This window comes from Rhinolophus sinicus, linkage group LG11 (assembly GCF_036562045.2).
Source record: "Rhinolophus sinicus isolate RSC01 linkage group LG11, ASM3656204v1, whole genome shotgun sequence".
Lineage (NCBI taxonomy): Eukaryota > Metazoa > Chordata > Mammalia > Chiroptera > Rhinolophidae > Rhinolophus > Rhinolophus sinicus.
The window spans coordinates 75,438,589-75,457,900 of record NC_133760.1 but is presented as its reverse complement, the minus strand read 5'-3'; the positions used below and the strand labels follow the sequence as shown (position 1 = coordinate 75,457,900).

The following is a 19,312-nucleotide window of genomic DNA, read 5'->3' as shown; positions in this document are numbered from 1 at the left end:
GGAAGAGAAATAGTTTGTCTCTGTGTGCAAGCCTTCTTTAATCAGCTCCTGGTCTTTGGCTGTTTTTTAAACTCCTGAGAGCACTAAGTGGTATAATTTTGTTTTCGGTTATAATTTTCACAGAAGGGAAAATTTGCTGTGGAGGCTGAAAACCAACACCCTTAAGATAAATATATTACCAGGTTTAAGTGCCCTTAGTAATCAGCAAAGATAAATGTTTAACAGTGTATACAAAACAAAGTGTTTTATGTTTAATCAAATAGAAAAAGCCAAACACTAATAAAGAAATTACAAATGTACAACAAACTAGGTAATCAGAGCAACTGCTCACCTTAGCAGCAGGATTCTTCTTATGCGTACACTTGATCTTCAGATATTCACCGCTCTCTTCAATCTACCTCCGCTGTTTTGTTTCATTTCAATCTCAGCAGCTTTCTATTAATTACAATCTCTTACATACTTGTTAAATTATCCAAATTTACACATTTCTTTTCATAAATGGCTTCAATCCAGAAAGGGAGGCCAAATACATTGGCTCAGAATATCAAATCCTTTCAGATGCAGGAATCTTTTACTTTCATGCTTTTTAAAGGTAATCTGTGTCACTAGCGTCTATTCTGTTAGAAAACATTCATATGACCACATCCCTGTTTTCCAAACTGCATTGTTAGGGACGTAGGCAAATTTCACCAATCCTTCTCACCATCCTTCTTCCATAAAAACCCAAGCTTTAGGCAGTCGCTATTGTGAATGTGATATGTACTTTTCCAATCCGTTTAAATCAATTTACACCTATGATTATATATACATTTACCTATCTATAAACAATATTTCATAGTTTCGTTTGCAGGGCTTTAAAATTTACATAGATGGTATACTTTGTATATATCATTCTTCAACTTGCTTTCTTTGCTCCTGTTACCTTTTTGAGGTCTAGCTATGCTAGTTATAGAAATTTCGTATTTTTAACTGAGGCATTGTACTCAGATGTCACATTTTATTTACTCATTCTGCTACTGATGACCATTTAGATTGTTCCAAGATTTCACTCAGTACTGCAGTAAAAATCTTTGACTTTCTCCTTGCACATATGCAAGAGTTTCTCTGGTGTAGCTGTCTAGCAGTTGCATTGTAGTGTCTTCAGACTTACATGCGCGTTTCCAATTTGACTACATAGTGCCAAGTTGCATTTAAAGCAGTTATACCAGTTTACACTCCCACCAGACATTTATGGCAGTTCCCATTGACGCACCTTTTTAAAGCTCCTGCTATTGGCAGACTTTAATTTTTGCCATTCTGATTTGTAAAAAGCCATATCTCTCTATTTTTCTAATTTACAATTCCCTGTCGCTGGTGAGATTATACATATTAGCCATTCTGACTTCATATCCTTTGTCAGTTTGGGGGGTAAGTTATTGTGGTGGCTGTGAGATGTACCTTACAGATCACCATTGTAGGGAGCACAGCTGAACACGGGTCACAGTTATTATGTGTTGGAATCCTTCACTCGCTGAGTCTGTGTTGAGATCACTCCTTCCGTGGCTGCTTCCCGTATTCATGGGAGTGTGGCCGGGATGCAGATTTGTGCTTGCAAGACATGGGACTTATTAACTAATTTTGGTTCCGAGACTCTCAGTCAGCTTTCCAAAACTCACTTAGGCTTAGATTGCCCCGTGGTGTGGTGTCCTCCTACCTGGCTTTCTGTCCTGCTGTCCATCACTCAGGCTCGGTCTTGCACTAAGGCCTGCCCACCTCCTTCCTTATTTCCTTTTACACAAGTATTTCCCCTAATAAAATCATTTCATGTTTTATACTGTCCTAGCTTAAGAGGAGAGCTCTTCCAAATTGCTTGAAAAAGATCTAAACTGATAGGCAATTGAAGATGTTTAAGCATTAGGCAAGACTTTATTCTTTAGCAGTGTTTTTTTCCTCAATAGTATTTTAAATGGTGTGTAAAATACCATTTTCATCTATAAATGTAGTACATCTAACCAGACATTATCACAACTGCTAACCAAAATGAAAAACCTAAGGGAACTGGATAATTTACAAAATACAAATGATCAAAGTTGAAAAAAAGAGAGTAGACACATTACCGTTGTGAGGCGATGTGATGTCTATTACTTAAAAAGGCACTATCTCTAGATTATTTTGTAGCTGACTTGTATCTCGCATTTAAATAACATGCATTTCCTGTTATTTCAATCATACAAAGCCATAGAAAGGGATGGAAATCTCTTCAGTTTATTTTCTAAAGTCAGAGGAGTATTAGTATCAAAATGTGAAAAATAATATTAAAACTATAGTTAATCATACTTATGATACAGATATTAAAACAAAATGTTATAAATAAAATGTTAAAAAATAGCATGACATAAAAAATAATAAAATATGACCAAGCAAGGTTTATGAAAGGAATGCTTCAATATAAAGACATCTATAAATAAAATATAATTTGTTATATAAAGAAGGAAGAAAATCAAATATAGGGTTAGTTGATGCTAAAAGTGTCTTACATAAAATTCTGCAGTGATTTCTAACAAAAATTCAAAGTAAAAATAGAAGGAAACTTCATAAGTACAGTAATTTTTTTAAGCAAACATCCCAAAGTAACATTATTTTAAATGATGAAAAGTTAATGCCACTAGTCTTAGAACAGGAATAATATTAAATGTTTCTGAAAAGATTGTTCACCTAAAAAACCCTGAGATTCTAGCAAAAAGCAAACAAAGAAACAGAAAACAAAAGTCTGCTAGAATTAATAAGGAAATATGATCAGATGGCTGTATAGTAGATATGCATACAAAAATAATTAAATAATTAAATTGTAAAAAAATAATTTCTCTATACTATCAGCAACCATCTAGAAATGGAAATACAAAGCTATTTAATTTTCAATAGCAGAAAATTGTAAAATGCTTAGGGATATTGGTGGGAATGTAAATTGATGCAACCACTGTGGAAAACAGTACGGAGGTTCCTCAAAAATTAAAAATCAAACTTCTGGATCGAGCAGTTCCACTTCTGGGTATTTATCTGAAGGAAATGAAATCACTATCTCAAAAAGATATCTGCACCCCCATGTTCATTGCAGCATTATTTACAATGGCCAAGGCATGGAAACAAACTAAGTGTCCATCAACAGATGAATGGATAAAGAAAATGTAATATATATACCTTTCAAATTCAGATCCAACATACTAACAAGTCCTATCTTTATAATATACATTCTTGAATATTATTCAGCCATGAAAAAAGAAGGAAATTCTGATATTTGCAACAACATGGATGAACCTTGAGAGCATTATGATAAATGAGATAAGTCAGACAGAGACAAATTTCGTATGATCTCACTGAACCCATAGAGGACAGGTTGATGGTTGTTAGAGGCAGGAGTAAGGGGGGTCCTACTGCATCTCCAACATGTCAACATTTATTTCCTCAGGACTCCGGTCATCCTAGGTCAGGAATATTGATACTAGTAGTTTCTTGGGGACAGTACTTAACATGGTCCCAACCTACAGGAGCTGCCGAATAGTTTTTAATATAAATGATCACTTGACAATTTACCTCCTTTGTTAAGTTTACAGTTTTGTATGCAAAGTTCTATTTAACTGTCATAGAGTAGATAACAGAAACAAATGAATGAACAGAAGTAGCCATTTGACAATTTACATGTAGAGAATGTTGGTGGCAACTCAAGGATTGATGGTGGATTGCTTCTGGATTGTGAAAGAAAAAGGAGGAAGCGTATTTTTAGTAGAGGGAGAGAGAGGAAGGTGGTGACAAAAGAGAAGAGCTGATGTTTGGGGATGGAAAAAGAAAAGGGAGAGAACTTTTTTTGAACTAAAGGGAGAGTGTTACCTATCTAACTCTTCTTTTTCTTCAAATCTCAGGTCAAACCCCGTCTCTTCCAGAAAGCCTTCTAGCATTTTCTATCTGTACAATGAATTTGCCAGTTAATTGTGTACTCTTATGACCTATTTTAAAATGGTTAATGAAATCTTTAGGTTGCTATTTAGCATTCTCCAGGATCATGGCTTCTCTTTCATATTAGACTTAGAATGACTGGGAGTCAAGGGCTATTGCTAATCAATTCTAACCTTTTACAATGCCTAGCATGGTTATTGTCACAGAAAGTTCATTAACTGGGAGAAAGAATGACATAACTTGTGTGGAAGGGAGGTGACAGGATGCATAGTGGATGGGGAGAGGATGTAGGGTGCAAGGACAGAGGAGGAGGAAGGCTGTGTTGGGTGGGGGTGGGTGAGAGAAGTATGGAAAGGAGTTGCCTTCTGCCCATGACTACCCACTAACTATGTTTAGGTACTGCAGGGGGATGTAAGTAGCGTTCTTTCAGTTTCTCTTTTTGAGAGGTTTGTTCCATTTTGGCAATTTCCTCTTAAAAGTGAATTTAAGTCGGAAGGACATGCACTCGAGCACATTCATAGCACTTTGGTTTTGTAATGGCCTGTGGATGACATACACACACGTTTACATAACCATAAATATATATAGGCTTTACTTTTAGATATTTTCCAATTTTTATTTAATGATTATTAATGGCATTTAAAAACAATAGAGAAATATTTTAAATTTCAGCAGTGTTTTGACCAATTGAAGTGGATTTGAAATAATGAAGATGCAGTGTTCACAGTTCACCTGTGGTTAAAGCAATAGTCTAGTGTATGAATGCATTTAAAGGAAAATGTACCTTTCAAATTCAGATCCAATGTGCTAACAATTCCTCTCTAACTTTCTGTTTTTGCTAATAGGACATCTCCAAGTTTGCAGAGAAAGACAATATAGTTCTTGGAGAAGGTGGGATCACACTGAGTGGAGGGCAGCGAGCAAGAATTTCTTTAGCAAGGTGAATATCTGATTATTGGTCCAGTGAACATTTGCTGCAAATCGCATGCATGTAAAAAATCATAGACTTTTCTCTATTTCTTTAAATTCTGTTTGGGGATGGAAAAGTGCCTGGGGTCTTTTGACTAGCTGGTTAAGAAGCACCTGTAGGAACTATAGGTCACAATCTAATATTCATATCCGATAAAGAGGGTGGCTTTTTCAAAATGCGTGCCCTTATTTTGGTGTGTGTATATTTGTTTACCTTATGGTATGTTCTACTACAAAGGAAAACTCTGGGATTCTGCATAGCACAAGGAGAGATAAGATGTACATTTTGTTAGGTCCACCACACTCACCTCACTCCACAATGAATACATGTGCTCTAGGCTTCTGTTGATGCTTCTTGGTTTAGATAAACATACATATTCAAAATTTTCAACATAATAATTCTCATAACAAGAATAGCAAGGCAAATGATGTCACTTGACTTAAAGTCTGTAATCTTGAAAGACAAATAAGACAAACACATCTAACATTGTGGTGGGCATTTCCACTGGTAGAGACATTCTTGGTCTAAGCATTTTGAACTGTCAGAGAGAGAAGCACATCTAGTTAATTTCTATCAAGAAGAAAACTTTATCATTAAACTGTAACTGTTCATTTAAAAAAAATATTGGTGATATGGGATGTCAAATGTTCCTCTAGTTTTATATGAAGAAAATTCTTCTTACTGTGTTGCCAAACTTGTTAACTAGAATTCATATTGACTTACTGATATTCTGAGTTCTTTCCCTTAATTTTCCCTGCTTTTAAAAGCTGGGACAGAAAACTAACTCACTGAACACCTGCACTTGCCTAGTGATATTTTAGGTGGTGAGAGAGAGAGAGAGAGAGAGAGAGAGAGAGAGAGAGAGAGAGAGAGATTTTACTTAATCTCCGTATCACCCTGTGAAGATAAGATTGTTCTACTGTATGGAAGAAATCATGAGATAATTGATGCTGTTAGATCTTTCTAGCACGTAGCATGGTGCTTGGCCCTAAATAAATACTATTGTTAGGAGGTTTTCTTTTTTTTCCTACTTAAGGTAATGTTTTAAATTGTATGGTGTGGTGTGATTCATTTTATAACTTCTGCTAGTTTATGTCGCTTACGTTTAGCAAAACCACCTCAGCAGTTCTTGGAGAGTTATGAAAAGCCATAAAAATCACGTGTGACTTATCTTATTATTCTTCACTTAAAGTCATCTATAGTAAATGACATGGGAAATACTGGGGAAATCTCATTTCATTTTCATTTTCTTTTTAGAGCAGTATATAAAGATGCTGATTTGTACCTATTAGACTCTCCTTTTGGATACCTAGATGTTTTAACAGAAAAAGAAATATTTGAAAGGTATGTTCTTTGACTAACTTATGCTCATTTTAAAAGACAAAGAAAGAAGGACTACACCACCATAGACTGCATATTACCCCTTCAGAAATATGCCCAACATTGTGACTCAGTATGAAACTTTGTGACATAGTTTTACTCAAACTTGATTTTCCCTTCACAGTCAAGATTCAAGATCACTTCCATGAAAACTGACCACCTCAGGCTAAACTAATGTCTTCCATTGGTATTGCTTTTACAATCACTACCTATGCAGTGTTTGCAGTATTTTTGCCTTGTGACATATTATTTTAATTGGTTATTATACTTAAAATTTTTATTTGCATTTTTATGTTAGTGTTTTATTCGATCTCCTCCTTAGATGGTAAACTTCTTAAAGAATTAATTAAATAAGCTGAATGTTTTAATGTTTAATGTAAGTGAAGGCTCAAACTATTCATCTACCTCAGTACCCCTTTCAGAACCTCTTTCTCAGTCACACAGATCTAGGGATTTTCATTCCATTGGAGCTCCCAATAGGCTCAAAGTATGGGAAGTTCCTAAGGGGAACAGTTAGTTATATGACTTGATGTCACAGTTTCAAAATGATTTCGTAGACTATAAAGTAGTTTATTAGGAGAATTATCATGATAGTCTTCTAGAAACAAAGATTTTAAGCAATAAGGATGTAGATGTATGTTTGTATAAAATGTTGGCATTATTCCTGGAAGCACCTTTCCTAGAATTTAGTTAAATTTAATACCTAAGTCACTATTTTTATAATACTGTGACTGTGATAACTTCTTACCAATATAAACTTTGCCATTAGCATACAACCTAGAATGACGCCTCTTTCTATGCAACATGTAATGTTTCAATGCCTAAAAGAAATTGGTCTCCCTTAGATGATTCTAGTCAGGCTTCAGTTCTAGACTAGAGGGAAATTTTATTAGAGGAGGGTCAATTTATTATCCAATTCTCAAGTTTGTTGTTGTTGCTGTTTTAACAAATCAGATTAGTCTTAGTATAAGCTCTTAAGAACTAAATTGGTAGTCAACTTAAAATGTAAAGGAAATTAATAGAAAATTTAAAGAATAAGAAAGATCTTACATTTTAGAAGATACATAGAAATATAGGGTCCCTCCCCTCCAGGAATCTGAAAGGTCATCTAATAGGTCTCTCATTTTCTAGGTGAATAAACCAAGACCCAGAGGGTAACCAGTTTGCCCAAAGTCAAACATTTATTTAATATAGATATTTAATTTCAGTCTAGGTCTGTTAACATTCAACTTTACAATATAGCATACTATTATAATTCAATCATATAGTATTTCATGCTATAATAACTCAAGTGGCACAAAATTAATTACTATTGGGTATTATGTAATTATTTTAAGTATAATAACATTGCATCATAGAGGTTTTCTATAAGAATAGATTTATAAAATGTTAAAATGCAATACATATAGTATTATAATAATGTGTTCTTAAAACTGATATCTTATTTATATCTTTTTATTTTCTCAAAGCTGTGTCTGTAAACTGATGGCTAACAAAACTAGGATTTTAGTCACTTCTAAAATGGAACATTTAAAGAAAGCTGACAAAATATTAATTTTACATGAAGGTAGCAGCTATTTTTATGGAACATTTTCTGAATTACAAAATCTACGACCTGACTTCAGCTCAAAGCTCATGGGATATGATTCTTTCGACCAGTTTAGTGCAGAAAGAAGAAATTCAATCATAACTGAGACTTTACGGCGTTTCTCATTTGAAGGAGATGCTGCTGTCCCCTGGAATGAACCAAAAAAACAGTCTTTTAAACAGACTGGAGAGTTTGGTGAAAAAAGGAAGAACTCTATTCTCAATCCAATCAACGCTATAAAAAGATTTTCAATTGTACAAAAGACTCCATTACAAATGAATGGAATTGAAGAAGATTCTGAAGAGTCTTCAGAGAGAAGGCTGTCCTTAGTTCCGGATTCTGAGCAGGGAGAGGCCATCCTGCCTCGAAGTAACCTGGTAAACACTGGTCCCACATTTCAGGGACGAAGGAGGCAGTCTGTTCTGAACCTGATGACACACTCCTCAGTGAACCAAGGTCAAATCATTCACAGAAACACAGCAGCATCCACAAGAAAAATGTCATTGGCCCCTCAGGCGAACTTAACTGAAATGGATATATATTCAAGACGGTTATCTCAAGACAATGGCTTGGAAATAAGTGAAGAAATAAATGAAGAAGATTTAAAGGTGTGTATAAATTATTAGTGTGTGTGTGTTTTTTTTTTTTTTTTTTTTTTGCTACAGAGTGCAACTGAATGGAGTGCAATATATAGTTTATAGCAAAACTTACTCAAATTATGGGTTTAGCATGAGGTTTACCTTAAGATTCCCAAAGTGGAAAGTCCATAATTATGTAAGGAACTTAAAAATGTAAAATAACCAACTATTTCTTTTTGCAATGGATGTATCTCTTCCCATAAAATGTAAGTCAAAGCAAAGGCTAGTGTTGGGTTTACTAGACCAGTGAAAATCATTATCATAAATTAGAAAAATTTCGAATCATTAAAAATTATTGTAAATCTGATTTATTACCATCTTAAAACCTCTGTGGAAAGAGGTGGATTATAAATAAATATATGAACAAATAATAGCTTCAGTGATTTAGAGACCAAGAAATTATGTAGAGGCAGCCTGTATAAGGTATATACGTATCTAGTCTCTCAACAGGACCCAATTATACATTCTGGTTTATATATCAGTCTTGCCTGAATTTAATTAGTGTGAGCTTTTTTTATCTTTTAAATTTGCTTTATACGTGGGATTTCTAGATAGGTTTCTTTTAAAGAAGGTGTATGAAACTCAATATATACTAATGCCAACCTTCAGGTAGAAAGTTTTTTATATTAAGTTTTAAAGAATAAAATACTTTTATTCTTAAAATAGGAAGCAATATAAGAGGATGGGTTTTTTTTGTTTGTTTTTTACTAGAAAACTTCTGTAAGTGTCTTGGATGAAACAGGCAGTGTTTTAATGACTTGATATGTTTAATCGCATAGGTCAATTAAGAATAGTGTGACCTTTGGCAATCATAAGTCATTTAACATCTTTGAACCAAAGTTTCCTGTTTTGCAAAATGAAGAAACAGAATAGGTTATCTCTAAAATACGTACTTTCAGTATTTCTATAATTTTAAAAGATTTCCTAAAGGATAATTTATCTACGAGGTGTGATCAACAAATATGGTGAATGTCTAAATAAGAAAAACTTGATTATAGTAAAAGATAGACTGCCATTTATCCCCCTCAAAATACTCCCCCTTACTTTGAACACACTATCCCATCATTCTCGCCACTTTCTGAAGCAGTTCTGGAAGTCCTCTTTCGTCAGTGTCTTTACTTCATCTTCCATCATGACAATGCTCCATGTCACACATCACTTCTGGTATAAGGCAATTTCTCTCAAATAAAAACATTATGGTGTGTCCTCATCCACCTTATTCACCAGACCTGGCACTGCGTGACTTCTGGCTCTTCCCCAAAGTCAAAATGATTCAGGACATTGAGGCAGCCAGGACAGAGCAACTAAAGACACTCACAAAAGAGGAGTTCCAGAACTGCTTCAGAAAGTGGCAAGAATGATGGGATAAGTGTGTTTGAAGTGAGGAGGAGTATTTTGAGGAGGATTAAAGGCAGTGTGTCTTTTACTGTAATCATTTTTTTTATTATTTAAACATTCACCATATTTTTGACCACACCTCATATGTGGTTTTAATACCAATATGAATGAATTTCTCAAACCTGAGCCTATAAATTTAGTTGTCAAGAATGATTTCTTTGACTAATAATAGTTACTATTTATTGATTGCTTGTAGTGCCAGGGAACATATATTTAGTCCCCATTGGTACCCTAGAACATTCCTATCATATTCTCGTTTACAGATAAGGAAACTAAAGTTTAGAGAAGTTCAGCTGCTCGAATTCAAGCAGCCTCTAGGAAGTCAGTGGTGGAGTCCACATTCAAAGCTAGGTTTATTTGACTCCAAAAATCTTTATACTTAACCAATTTCGTAGGACCCCTTCTTTCAAGTTCTAGTGCTTCTTCTATGAATTTTGTTGACTTTATGAGAAGCAAAAGTATCCTTTCCATTTGGACTATCTAGACTTAACTCTTTTTGAAATTTTTGAAATGTATCTGCTACAGGACAATAAAAACTTATAGGGGAATACACTGATTAGAATTATATAACTTAAATCATAGCTGGAAAGAGAGATAATCTTAGGTTACTAAGGAATGTGCAAGCATCACTTGGCCTTCAGGTCTATTGGGAGGTCTCTACAGCTAGCAAAATTCCAAAATTTGTCCATGGGCCCCTGAAGAAATAAGTTAAAACAAAGAGAGTTCTGGGAAGCTTCAGTTTGATGGAGCTGTTCATTTGATAAAAGATGTGACACTGGTAAGCATTAAAATGATAACATTGTCCAAAAATAATAGTTATGTAGTCAGTAATATACTTTCAGAATTTTCAAGAATTATAGTGTTTCTCATTTTTCAAAAAGCTCTGTTGCTCCAGTTAAATTGTACTGGCTGTAGAGTGGCACCACACTATCATTCAGAATGGTTTATACTTGTTGAAACGCGCTTAACTTCAAATCGTAATATTCCCTTATTTCCACACATTGAAAGTAAAACCACAGTGGTAGCGTGAATCTGTATAGTCTCATTGTAATAACCATGATTCATATTTTTCAGGAATGCTTTTTTGATGACGTGGAGAGCATACCAGCAGTGACTACGTGGAACACATACCTTAGATATATTACTGTCCACAAGAACTTAATTTTTGTGCTCATTTGGTGTTTAGTTATTTTTCTGGCTGAGGTAAGAATTTTCTGTTATAAAATATTACTGTGATTTAAAGTTAAGAATAGTTTAGAAGAATATATGCATATATATGTACACATGTATAAATGTATATACATAAAAATAAGTATATATGCATACATGTAACTTTATATTGTATAATGGTACCTATAGTTTCATATAGTTCTTCTATTGATATTTTATTTCATTCATGGCATATAAAATAGACTTAAATACCTATTTTCTATATGAAAAGTTTTTAATAGAGAGATTCAAAACCTGCAGGTAGATTGCCTTTATATGGATTGAAATTAAACACCGAAAATCATTCTGTACTAAATTTTAAATTCATTTGACTCTATATGTTGCATTATTAAATATTTACATGACGAATCACCACCTTTAAATGACTATTTCTTCACAAATTAAATGAACATATGTTAGTGGCTTAATAATCATTGTACACAAAGCTTTCAGTGATGTGAATCACCCACTTACTTACAGAATTGTTTTGTATTCAGTGCCACCACTGTGGTCTGTTTCCCATGCCCCTGCTGTCCTTACATCAGCAGGTTAAAAAGAGTAGGGAGCGGGGAGGTGCAGACCGCACAGTGGGCCATGGGGTCAGATCACATCAACATCAGAGGCTCCTCAAGCTGACTGATGGGTGAGGCTGTTCTCAGATCAGGGAGCAGCCACCTGAATGCAAAGGGCCTGGCCAAGAGTGTCTGCCAGCAAAGTGGCCTTGAGGCTCAACGACAGCATTTGACCTCCAGTTGTCTAAAGGGGCAACTGTAACTCGGCACCAGCCCGGGACTTGCCATGAGGGAATCTGGGATCAGTTTTGCTAAATCTTCTCATTTATCAAAAGAAGATGGAAATCTAGATTTTTCCTGTAAAATTTTCCTTTTTTTTTGTTTTTGGACTCAGATGCCTGACTTAATTTTTTAAAACATTTTTATTAAAATATAGCTAACATACAATATTATATTAGTTTCAGGGGCACACCATTGTTATTCAACATTTGTATACCTAAAGAAGTGATCACCATGATAAGTCCAGCAACCATCTGACGCCGCACCATGCTATCACAATATTATTGACTATATTCCCTATGCTGTACGTTACATCCCCATGACTTATTTGTTTTATGCCTGGAAATTTGGACCTCTGATTCCCATTCACCTCCCCTGATTTTTAAATTTTTCAATTACCATTGACAATATTATTTTATATTAATTTCATGTGTATAGCATAGTGGTTAGACATTTATATAAATTATGAAATGATCCCCCTGACTATTCTACTACTCGCCTGGTACTATACATAATTATTACCATATCATTGACTATATTCCTATGCTTTACTTTATATCCCCATGACTATTTTGTAACTACCAATTTGTACTTCTTAATCCCCTCACCTGTCTAACCCAATACCCCAACCCTCCTCCCATCTGGCAACCATCAGCTTGTTCTCTGTATCTATGAGTCTGTTTCTGTTTTGTTTGTTCATTTATTTTGTTCTTTAGATTCCATATATAAGTGAAATCAAATGGTATTTGTCTTTGTCTGATTTGTTTCACTTAGCATAATACCCGTTAGGTCCATTCATGTTGTCACAAGTGATAAGATTTCATTCTTTTTTCCAGCTAAGTAATAGTCCATTGTATATATGTAACACTTCTAAGTCCAGTTGTATTTTGATGGGCACTTGGTTTGCTTCCATATCTTGGCTATTGTAAGTAATGCTGCAGTGAACATAGGCGTGCATATAGCTTTTCGAATTAGTGTTTTGGATTTCTTCAGATAAATACCCAGAAGTGAATGAATTGCTGGTTTCATGTCTTATATTTAAGTCTTTAATCCTTTTTGAGTTTATTCTTGTATATGGTCTAATAAAGTGACCTAGCTGTATTTTTTTTGCATGTATCTGTCCAGTTTTCCCTACATCATTTTTTGAATAGACTGTCTTTACTCCATTGTATATTCTTACTTCCTTTGTAATAGATTAATTGACTATGTAAGTGTGGGTTTATTTCTGAGCTCTCTATTCTGTTCCATTGATCTATGTCTGTTTTTATGGCAGTACCATGCTGTTATAGTTACTGTAGCCTTGTAGTATAGTTGAATACCAGGTTCCCTACTACTATTTTAAATAAATAATCCAAATGGAGGCTTGATGCAAGGTACAGTATGGCATAGTGCCAACTCTGGAATCAGACTGACCTGGCTGTGAATTCTGTCTTATTAACACTAGGAAACTGAACAATTTAGTTAACCTCCCTGATCATCAGTTTCCTCACCTATAAAATAGAGATTGTACTAGTACCAGCTTCACCAGCTTCACTTTTGGTGGGTCAGAGACATCAAGGTTAGAAAGCCCTCCATGTGGGGCGTGACACCCATGGAGGCATGCTAGCTGCTCTTCATGTCAGTTACGTCCTTACAGTCATATCATCAATAGAAAAGCTCAAGGTAGTTTACGGTGAAAAGTCCATAACACCGATATAATGAAAGTTTCAATAATTCTTTTTACACTTTAATAAAAAAATATGGGTTGGATAATTTGACACTCTCACATGAGTAATAAAAACTATATTGAGATGTATTTTGATAAATTTCCTCTTTCATCTCTGCTAGTCATGCCCAATGACCAACACTAACATGAGCACATCTCAGTCTTGTGACACATTTAATCTCAAACCTGCCCTTTATAATTCTGAATGTTTTGAACCTTTGCATTGAAAGATCACATTTCTTGATTGCCTTCAATTTTATAGTGCTAGGTAAGAAAAACTGGTCCTATCTGAATGTGATGGTGATTTATGTTAATGTACAGGACCTTTGTCCTATGCAACTCCATAGAGTTGAACTTAAGCATCTTTCAAAATGTATAATTAATTAATTAATTAGTGGTTGAGCATTGAGCTACACGTGTGTACATTAGCTCACTTAAATTATTAGCTCACTTAATCAAGAAGACAGTGATTCTTTGTCTTCAGGCTAGAAATTAAATTACAGCAGAGGCTATAAATGCTGTATAACTATCCATTATTAGTTGAGCTCTCACATATTGCAAAAAAAGTCTTTTTTAATAGACAAAACAATTGATAATGCCATTTTCTAGGCAAGAAATAATATTGTAAATGATGAGGTTTTTTTGGCCAATGTCCTGGAGGTATTGCCAATTAACTGGCTCTCAAATTTTTGAATAACAAATACTTGGTGGTAGTAGACAAATAGTAATTGTTTTAGTTATGTACACAGCTATACAGCTAAACAAATAACTGATGTTTATGTGGTTTTGTTTTTGGTTATGCTCCTTTCTTAATACCAGTGTGGCCACTTCTCATCCTCATTTAAATATCTCATCATTACTTTGCATCATGGTACAGGTGCTAACCAGGGAGATCATTTAGTTCTTCTAACCCTTGTTTAGAGCCTCATACTCATCATGATCAAAGAACCTAAAGGAAGGTTCTGATACATTTCTTCCTTGCTGAAATTGGTTTATTTAATTTTAGTTTTCATAGAGGCTGTACTTCAGTTTAGATTTTATGATGTCATAGAGTAGATTCAATATGCTTCCGTTTTACAGTATAAAATATATAGTCTTCTTATTTTTTTCAAAATACTAACCTGAAAAAAATCAGTTTGGTCTATTCAGTTGGTTACCATTGTCATTATTGTGCATTTTGATAAAGGAATCAGTCTACCCTTGTATTTTTGTACCATTTTCCATATTACAGGGCAATATCATCTATAAGTTCTTAGATATGAGCACCAAGGATATAGGCTATAAAATTTCTATTATGTTGGCCTTTCTGGTACTCCTGCTTGGCAGCGCATTATTGACTAGATTGAAAAAAATGCAAATAATAGATTAGGAGGCAGTTTTCTGGTTCCTTTTACAACCAGAGGATATTGTTGTTGACTGCAGTATCAAAAAAATCCTGTTTAGTGTTTTCACTCTATGATTCTTAAGAAATGTGTCAGAGAACTGTATCCTATTCTTTGATGATTTCTCTCCTGTTTGTTAATGAGGAATCTCCAGGTGGCTTTACATTATTAGTAAAATGGACATTTAATAAACTCCCATAATACCACTGTTGCTTTTGGTTGACAGTAATACTTTTATGGCGGCTTGGGTCTAAGTTTTAGGGATTTGACCTGTGAAGTATTGAAATTGTGTACTAAATCATGACAAGGTGTCACTTTACTATTATTGCCTGTTATTCATTCAGCAGTTTAATCATTCAGCACCTATTTTTTGAGTTCTTTCAATATGCCAGGCACAATTCTGTGCACTATGTGTACAATGAAGAACAAAATAGAGCATGCAGATGGAATGCACTAATGTGCTTATGTTTCTAATATTAACAGGACATTTATAATGCTGTGCTCCTTTGGTAAAACTCAAAATATCGACAGTGTTTTAATAGGTAGTCATTTAACACAGATCTCATTTTGTGACTTGGGAGGTAGTTCTGAATTCAGTAAATGTACAAAGCTTGTAGAATAAATTGGTCTTGGTCCTTTATCTTTACACTGCGTTAACATGTTACCTGCTTTTTCAAATGTATTTTCTATATGATCATTGTATACTTCGTCTCTCTGTCGACATTTGTAAGTGTATTTTTATTTAAGTATTCCTTATCTGTCCATTCCTTTATTTATTAAACACATATTTAGCAAGTGTTGAGCTAGACACTGAGGTTCCAATGGGAAAGAGGACAAACGGCTCCTCTTTGCTCTTATAAAGCACATTCTGAGAGAGGAGATAGATGATAAATACTTTTTCATGGGAGTAATTACAGAACATGATAAGCACCAGAAGGAAATAAACTACATTGAGATAAGGTGGGAAAGGAGGGCGAACAAGAGGACTTTCTAAGGGAAAGGTCTTTACTGACACCCAAAAGATGAGTCAGACATGCACGTCATGAGGCAAATGCGAAGGTCTTGGAAAGTTGGGTGAATTATGGAAACTGAGAAGAGGCCAGCATAATTGGGGGTGGGAGAGAGAAGTGTAGTGATGTCAGAAAAGTCGTCAAGAACCAGAATCCCAGGACCGTTGGCTATTTTAATGAGCTTGGATTTTATTTTAAATGCAATAGGGAGCCTTCGAAGGGCTTCAGGCAGGATATGATGTGATCTTTTTTATGTTTTAAAAAGATCGCTCTGTCGGCTATATGGAAAATAGATTGGATGTGGACATGAGAAGAAGCAGGGACATATGTTCTGACTGGAAGGGATTGCTTTTATTACCCTCTGGTAACCACTAAACTATTGTCTGTGTCTATGAATTTTTGTTTCTTCAGTTTTTTGTCTTGTTCTTTTGTTGTTTTCAGTTTTATATACTACATATCAGTGAAATCATATAGTTCTCTACTTTTTCTGTCTGACTTATTTCACTTAGCATTATAATCTCAAGATCCATCCATGTTGTCACAAATGGTACTATTTCATCTTTTCTTATGGCAGGATAGTGTTCCATTGTGTATGTATACCACATTTTCTTTATCTAATCATCTATCGAAGGACACTTTGGTTGTTTCTATGTCTTGGCCTCTGTTAGGCTGCAATGAACATCGGAGCACATTTGTCTTTATGGATAAATGTTTTCAGATTTTTGGGGTAGATACCCAAGAAAGGGTTTGCTGGGTCATATGGTAATTCTATTCTTAATTTTTTGAGGAACCTCCACACTGCCTTCCATAGCGGCTGCACCAGTCTGCATTCCCACCAACAGTGTATGAGGGTTCCTTTTTCTCCACAGCTTCTCCAACACTTGTTATTATTTGTTTTATTGATGATAGCCATTCTGACTGGGGTGAGGTGATATCTCATTGTGGTTTTTATTTGCATTTCTCTGATAATTAGTGATGCTGAGCATTTTTTCATATGTCTATTGGCCATTTGTATGTCCTCTTTGGAGAAATGTCTGTTCAGGTCCTGTGTCTATTTTTTAATTGGGTTGTTTGTTTTTTTGTTGTTGAGTTGTATGAGTTCTTTATATATTTTAGATATTAGTCCCTTATCAGAGGGGTTGTTTGCAAAAATCTTCTCCCATTCAATTGGTTGCCTCTTTATTTTGTTGATGGTTTCTTTTGCTGTGCAGAAGCTCTTTATTTTGATATAGTCCCATTCATTTATTTTAGCTTTTACTTCCTTTGCCTTTGGAATCAAATTCATAAAATGTTCTTTGAACTCAAGGTCTGTAAGTTTAGTATCTATGTTTTCTTCTATGCAGTTTATTGTTTCAGGTCTTATGTTTAGGTCTTTGATCCATTTTGAATTAATTTTGGTACACGGTGACAGATAGCAGTCTAGTTTCATTCTTTTGCATGTGGCTTTTCAATTCTCCCAGCACATTTATTGAAGAGGCTGTCTTTTCTCCATTGTATGTTTTTGGCTTCTTTGTTAAAAATTATCTGTCCATATTTATGTGGGTTTATTTCTGGGTTCTCAATTCTATTCCATTGGTCTGTGTGTCTGTTTTTCTGCCAATACCATGCTGTTTTAATTATTGTTGCTCTGTAGTACAAGCTGAAATCAGGGAGTGTGATACCTCCAGCATTGTTCTTTTTTCTTAGGATTGCTTTGGCTGTTCGGGTTCTTTTGTGGTTCCATACAAATCTGATCATTTTTTTTGTTCTATTTCTTTAAAAAATGCCATTGGGATTTTGACAGGGACTGCATTAAATCTTTATATTGCTTTGGGTAATATGGTCATTTTAACTATATTGATTCTTACAATCCATGAGCATGGAATGTCTTTCCATTTCTTTGTGTCTTCTTCAATTTCTTTTAAAAATGTCTGAATAGTTTTCAGTATATAGGTCTTTCACGTCCTTGGTTAAGTTTATTCCTAAGTATTTTATTCTTTTTGTTGCAATTGCAAGGGGCATTTTTTTTTTTTTCTTTCTCTGAGATTTCATTGTTAGTATAGAGGAATGCAATGGACTTCCGTGTGTTGATTTTGTAGCGGGCAACTTTATGGTATTAGTTTATTGTTTCTAATAGCTTTTTTTGTGGAGTCTTTAGGGTTTTCTATATATAGCATCATGTCATTTGCAAAAAGTGACAGTTTAACTTCTTCATTCCCAATTTGGATGCCTTTTATTTCTTTGTCTTGCCTGATTGCTCTGGCTAGGACTTCCAATACTATGTTGAACAGCAGAGGTGATAGGGGACAGCCCTGTCATGTTCTTGAATGTAGAACAAAGGGCTTCAGTTTTTCACTGTTAATTATGATATTAGCTGAGGGTTTTTCATGTATGGCCTTTATTATGTTAAGGTATTTTCTTTCTGTACCTATTTTATTAAGTGTTTTAATCATAAATGGATGTTGTATCTTGTCAAATGCTTTTTCTGCATCAATTGATATAATCATATATTTTCGTCCTTTATTTTGTTTATGTGATGTATCACATTGATGGATTTGCGTATGTTGAACCATCCTTGTGTCCCTGGGATGAACCCAACTTTGTCGTGATGAATAATGTTTTTAATGCATTGTTGTATTCAATTTGCTAGAATTTTGTTTAGGATTTTTGCATTTATATTCATCAGAGATATTGGTCTGTAATTTCCTTTTTGTGTGTTATCCTTACCAGATTTTGGTATCAGGTTGGCCCCGTAAAATGAGTTAGGGAGTATAGTCTCTTCTTCAGTTTTTTGGAAGAGTTTGAGTAGGACAGTTATTAGATCCTCTTTGAATGTTTGGTAGAATTCACTAGTGAGGTCATCTGGTCCTAGACTTTTGCTTTTGGGAAGGTTTTAGATAACTGATTCAATTTCCTTACTGGTGATTGTTCTATTTAGATTTTCCAATTCTTTGTGATTCCGTATATGTTTCTAAGAACTTGTCCATTTCTTCTAGGTTATTGAATTTGGTGGCGACATCACTGTTGATACGCCTTTAATTGGAAAAAAGTCAGACTGTAATTACCTAAGAGTGACTCAGAAATATACCCTCATCTAAAATCTTGTGTAATTTGATTAGTCTTAGGAAATAGGAAAACATGTGTACTAGAACAAAGACTTTTGGCAGATTATTGCCGAGTTTCTTGTCATTTTGAATTTACTTGAATTTTAAGCAAGTAAGGGTAGTTTTTCTTTTTATGTATATAGTGAAGGCTAATAACATGAAGGCTATGTGTACAATGAAGAAAGTAGGAAAGTGAGAATGATGCCATTAGATTTTTTATCATTATAC

The 19,312-nt window shown here is 34.5% G+C and overlaps 1 protein-coding gene across 2 annotated transcripts in view; it reads left to right on the top strand.

The window, feature by feature from the left end:
* Window positions 1–19,312, top strand: part of CFTR (CF transmembrane conductance regulator) — a 159,221-nt gene that overhangs the window by 73,515 nt on the left and 66,394 nt on the right. For both annotated transcript variants that reach the window (XM_019743194.2, XM_019743195.2), the window contains exons 12-15: window positions 4,776–4,870; window positions 6,158–6,244; window positions 7,750–8,476; window positions 10,979–11,107. In XM_019743194.2, the coding sequence (XP_019598753.2) occupies window positions 4,776–4,870; window positions 6,158–6,244; window positions 7,750–8,476; window positions 10,979–11,107 (1,038 nt within the window). The remainder of the gene's footprint in view (window positions 1–4,775; window positions 4,871–6,157; window positions 6,245–7,749; window positions 8,477–10,978; window positions 11,108–19,312) is intronic.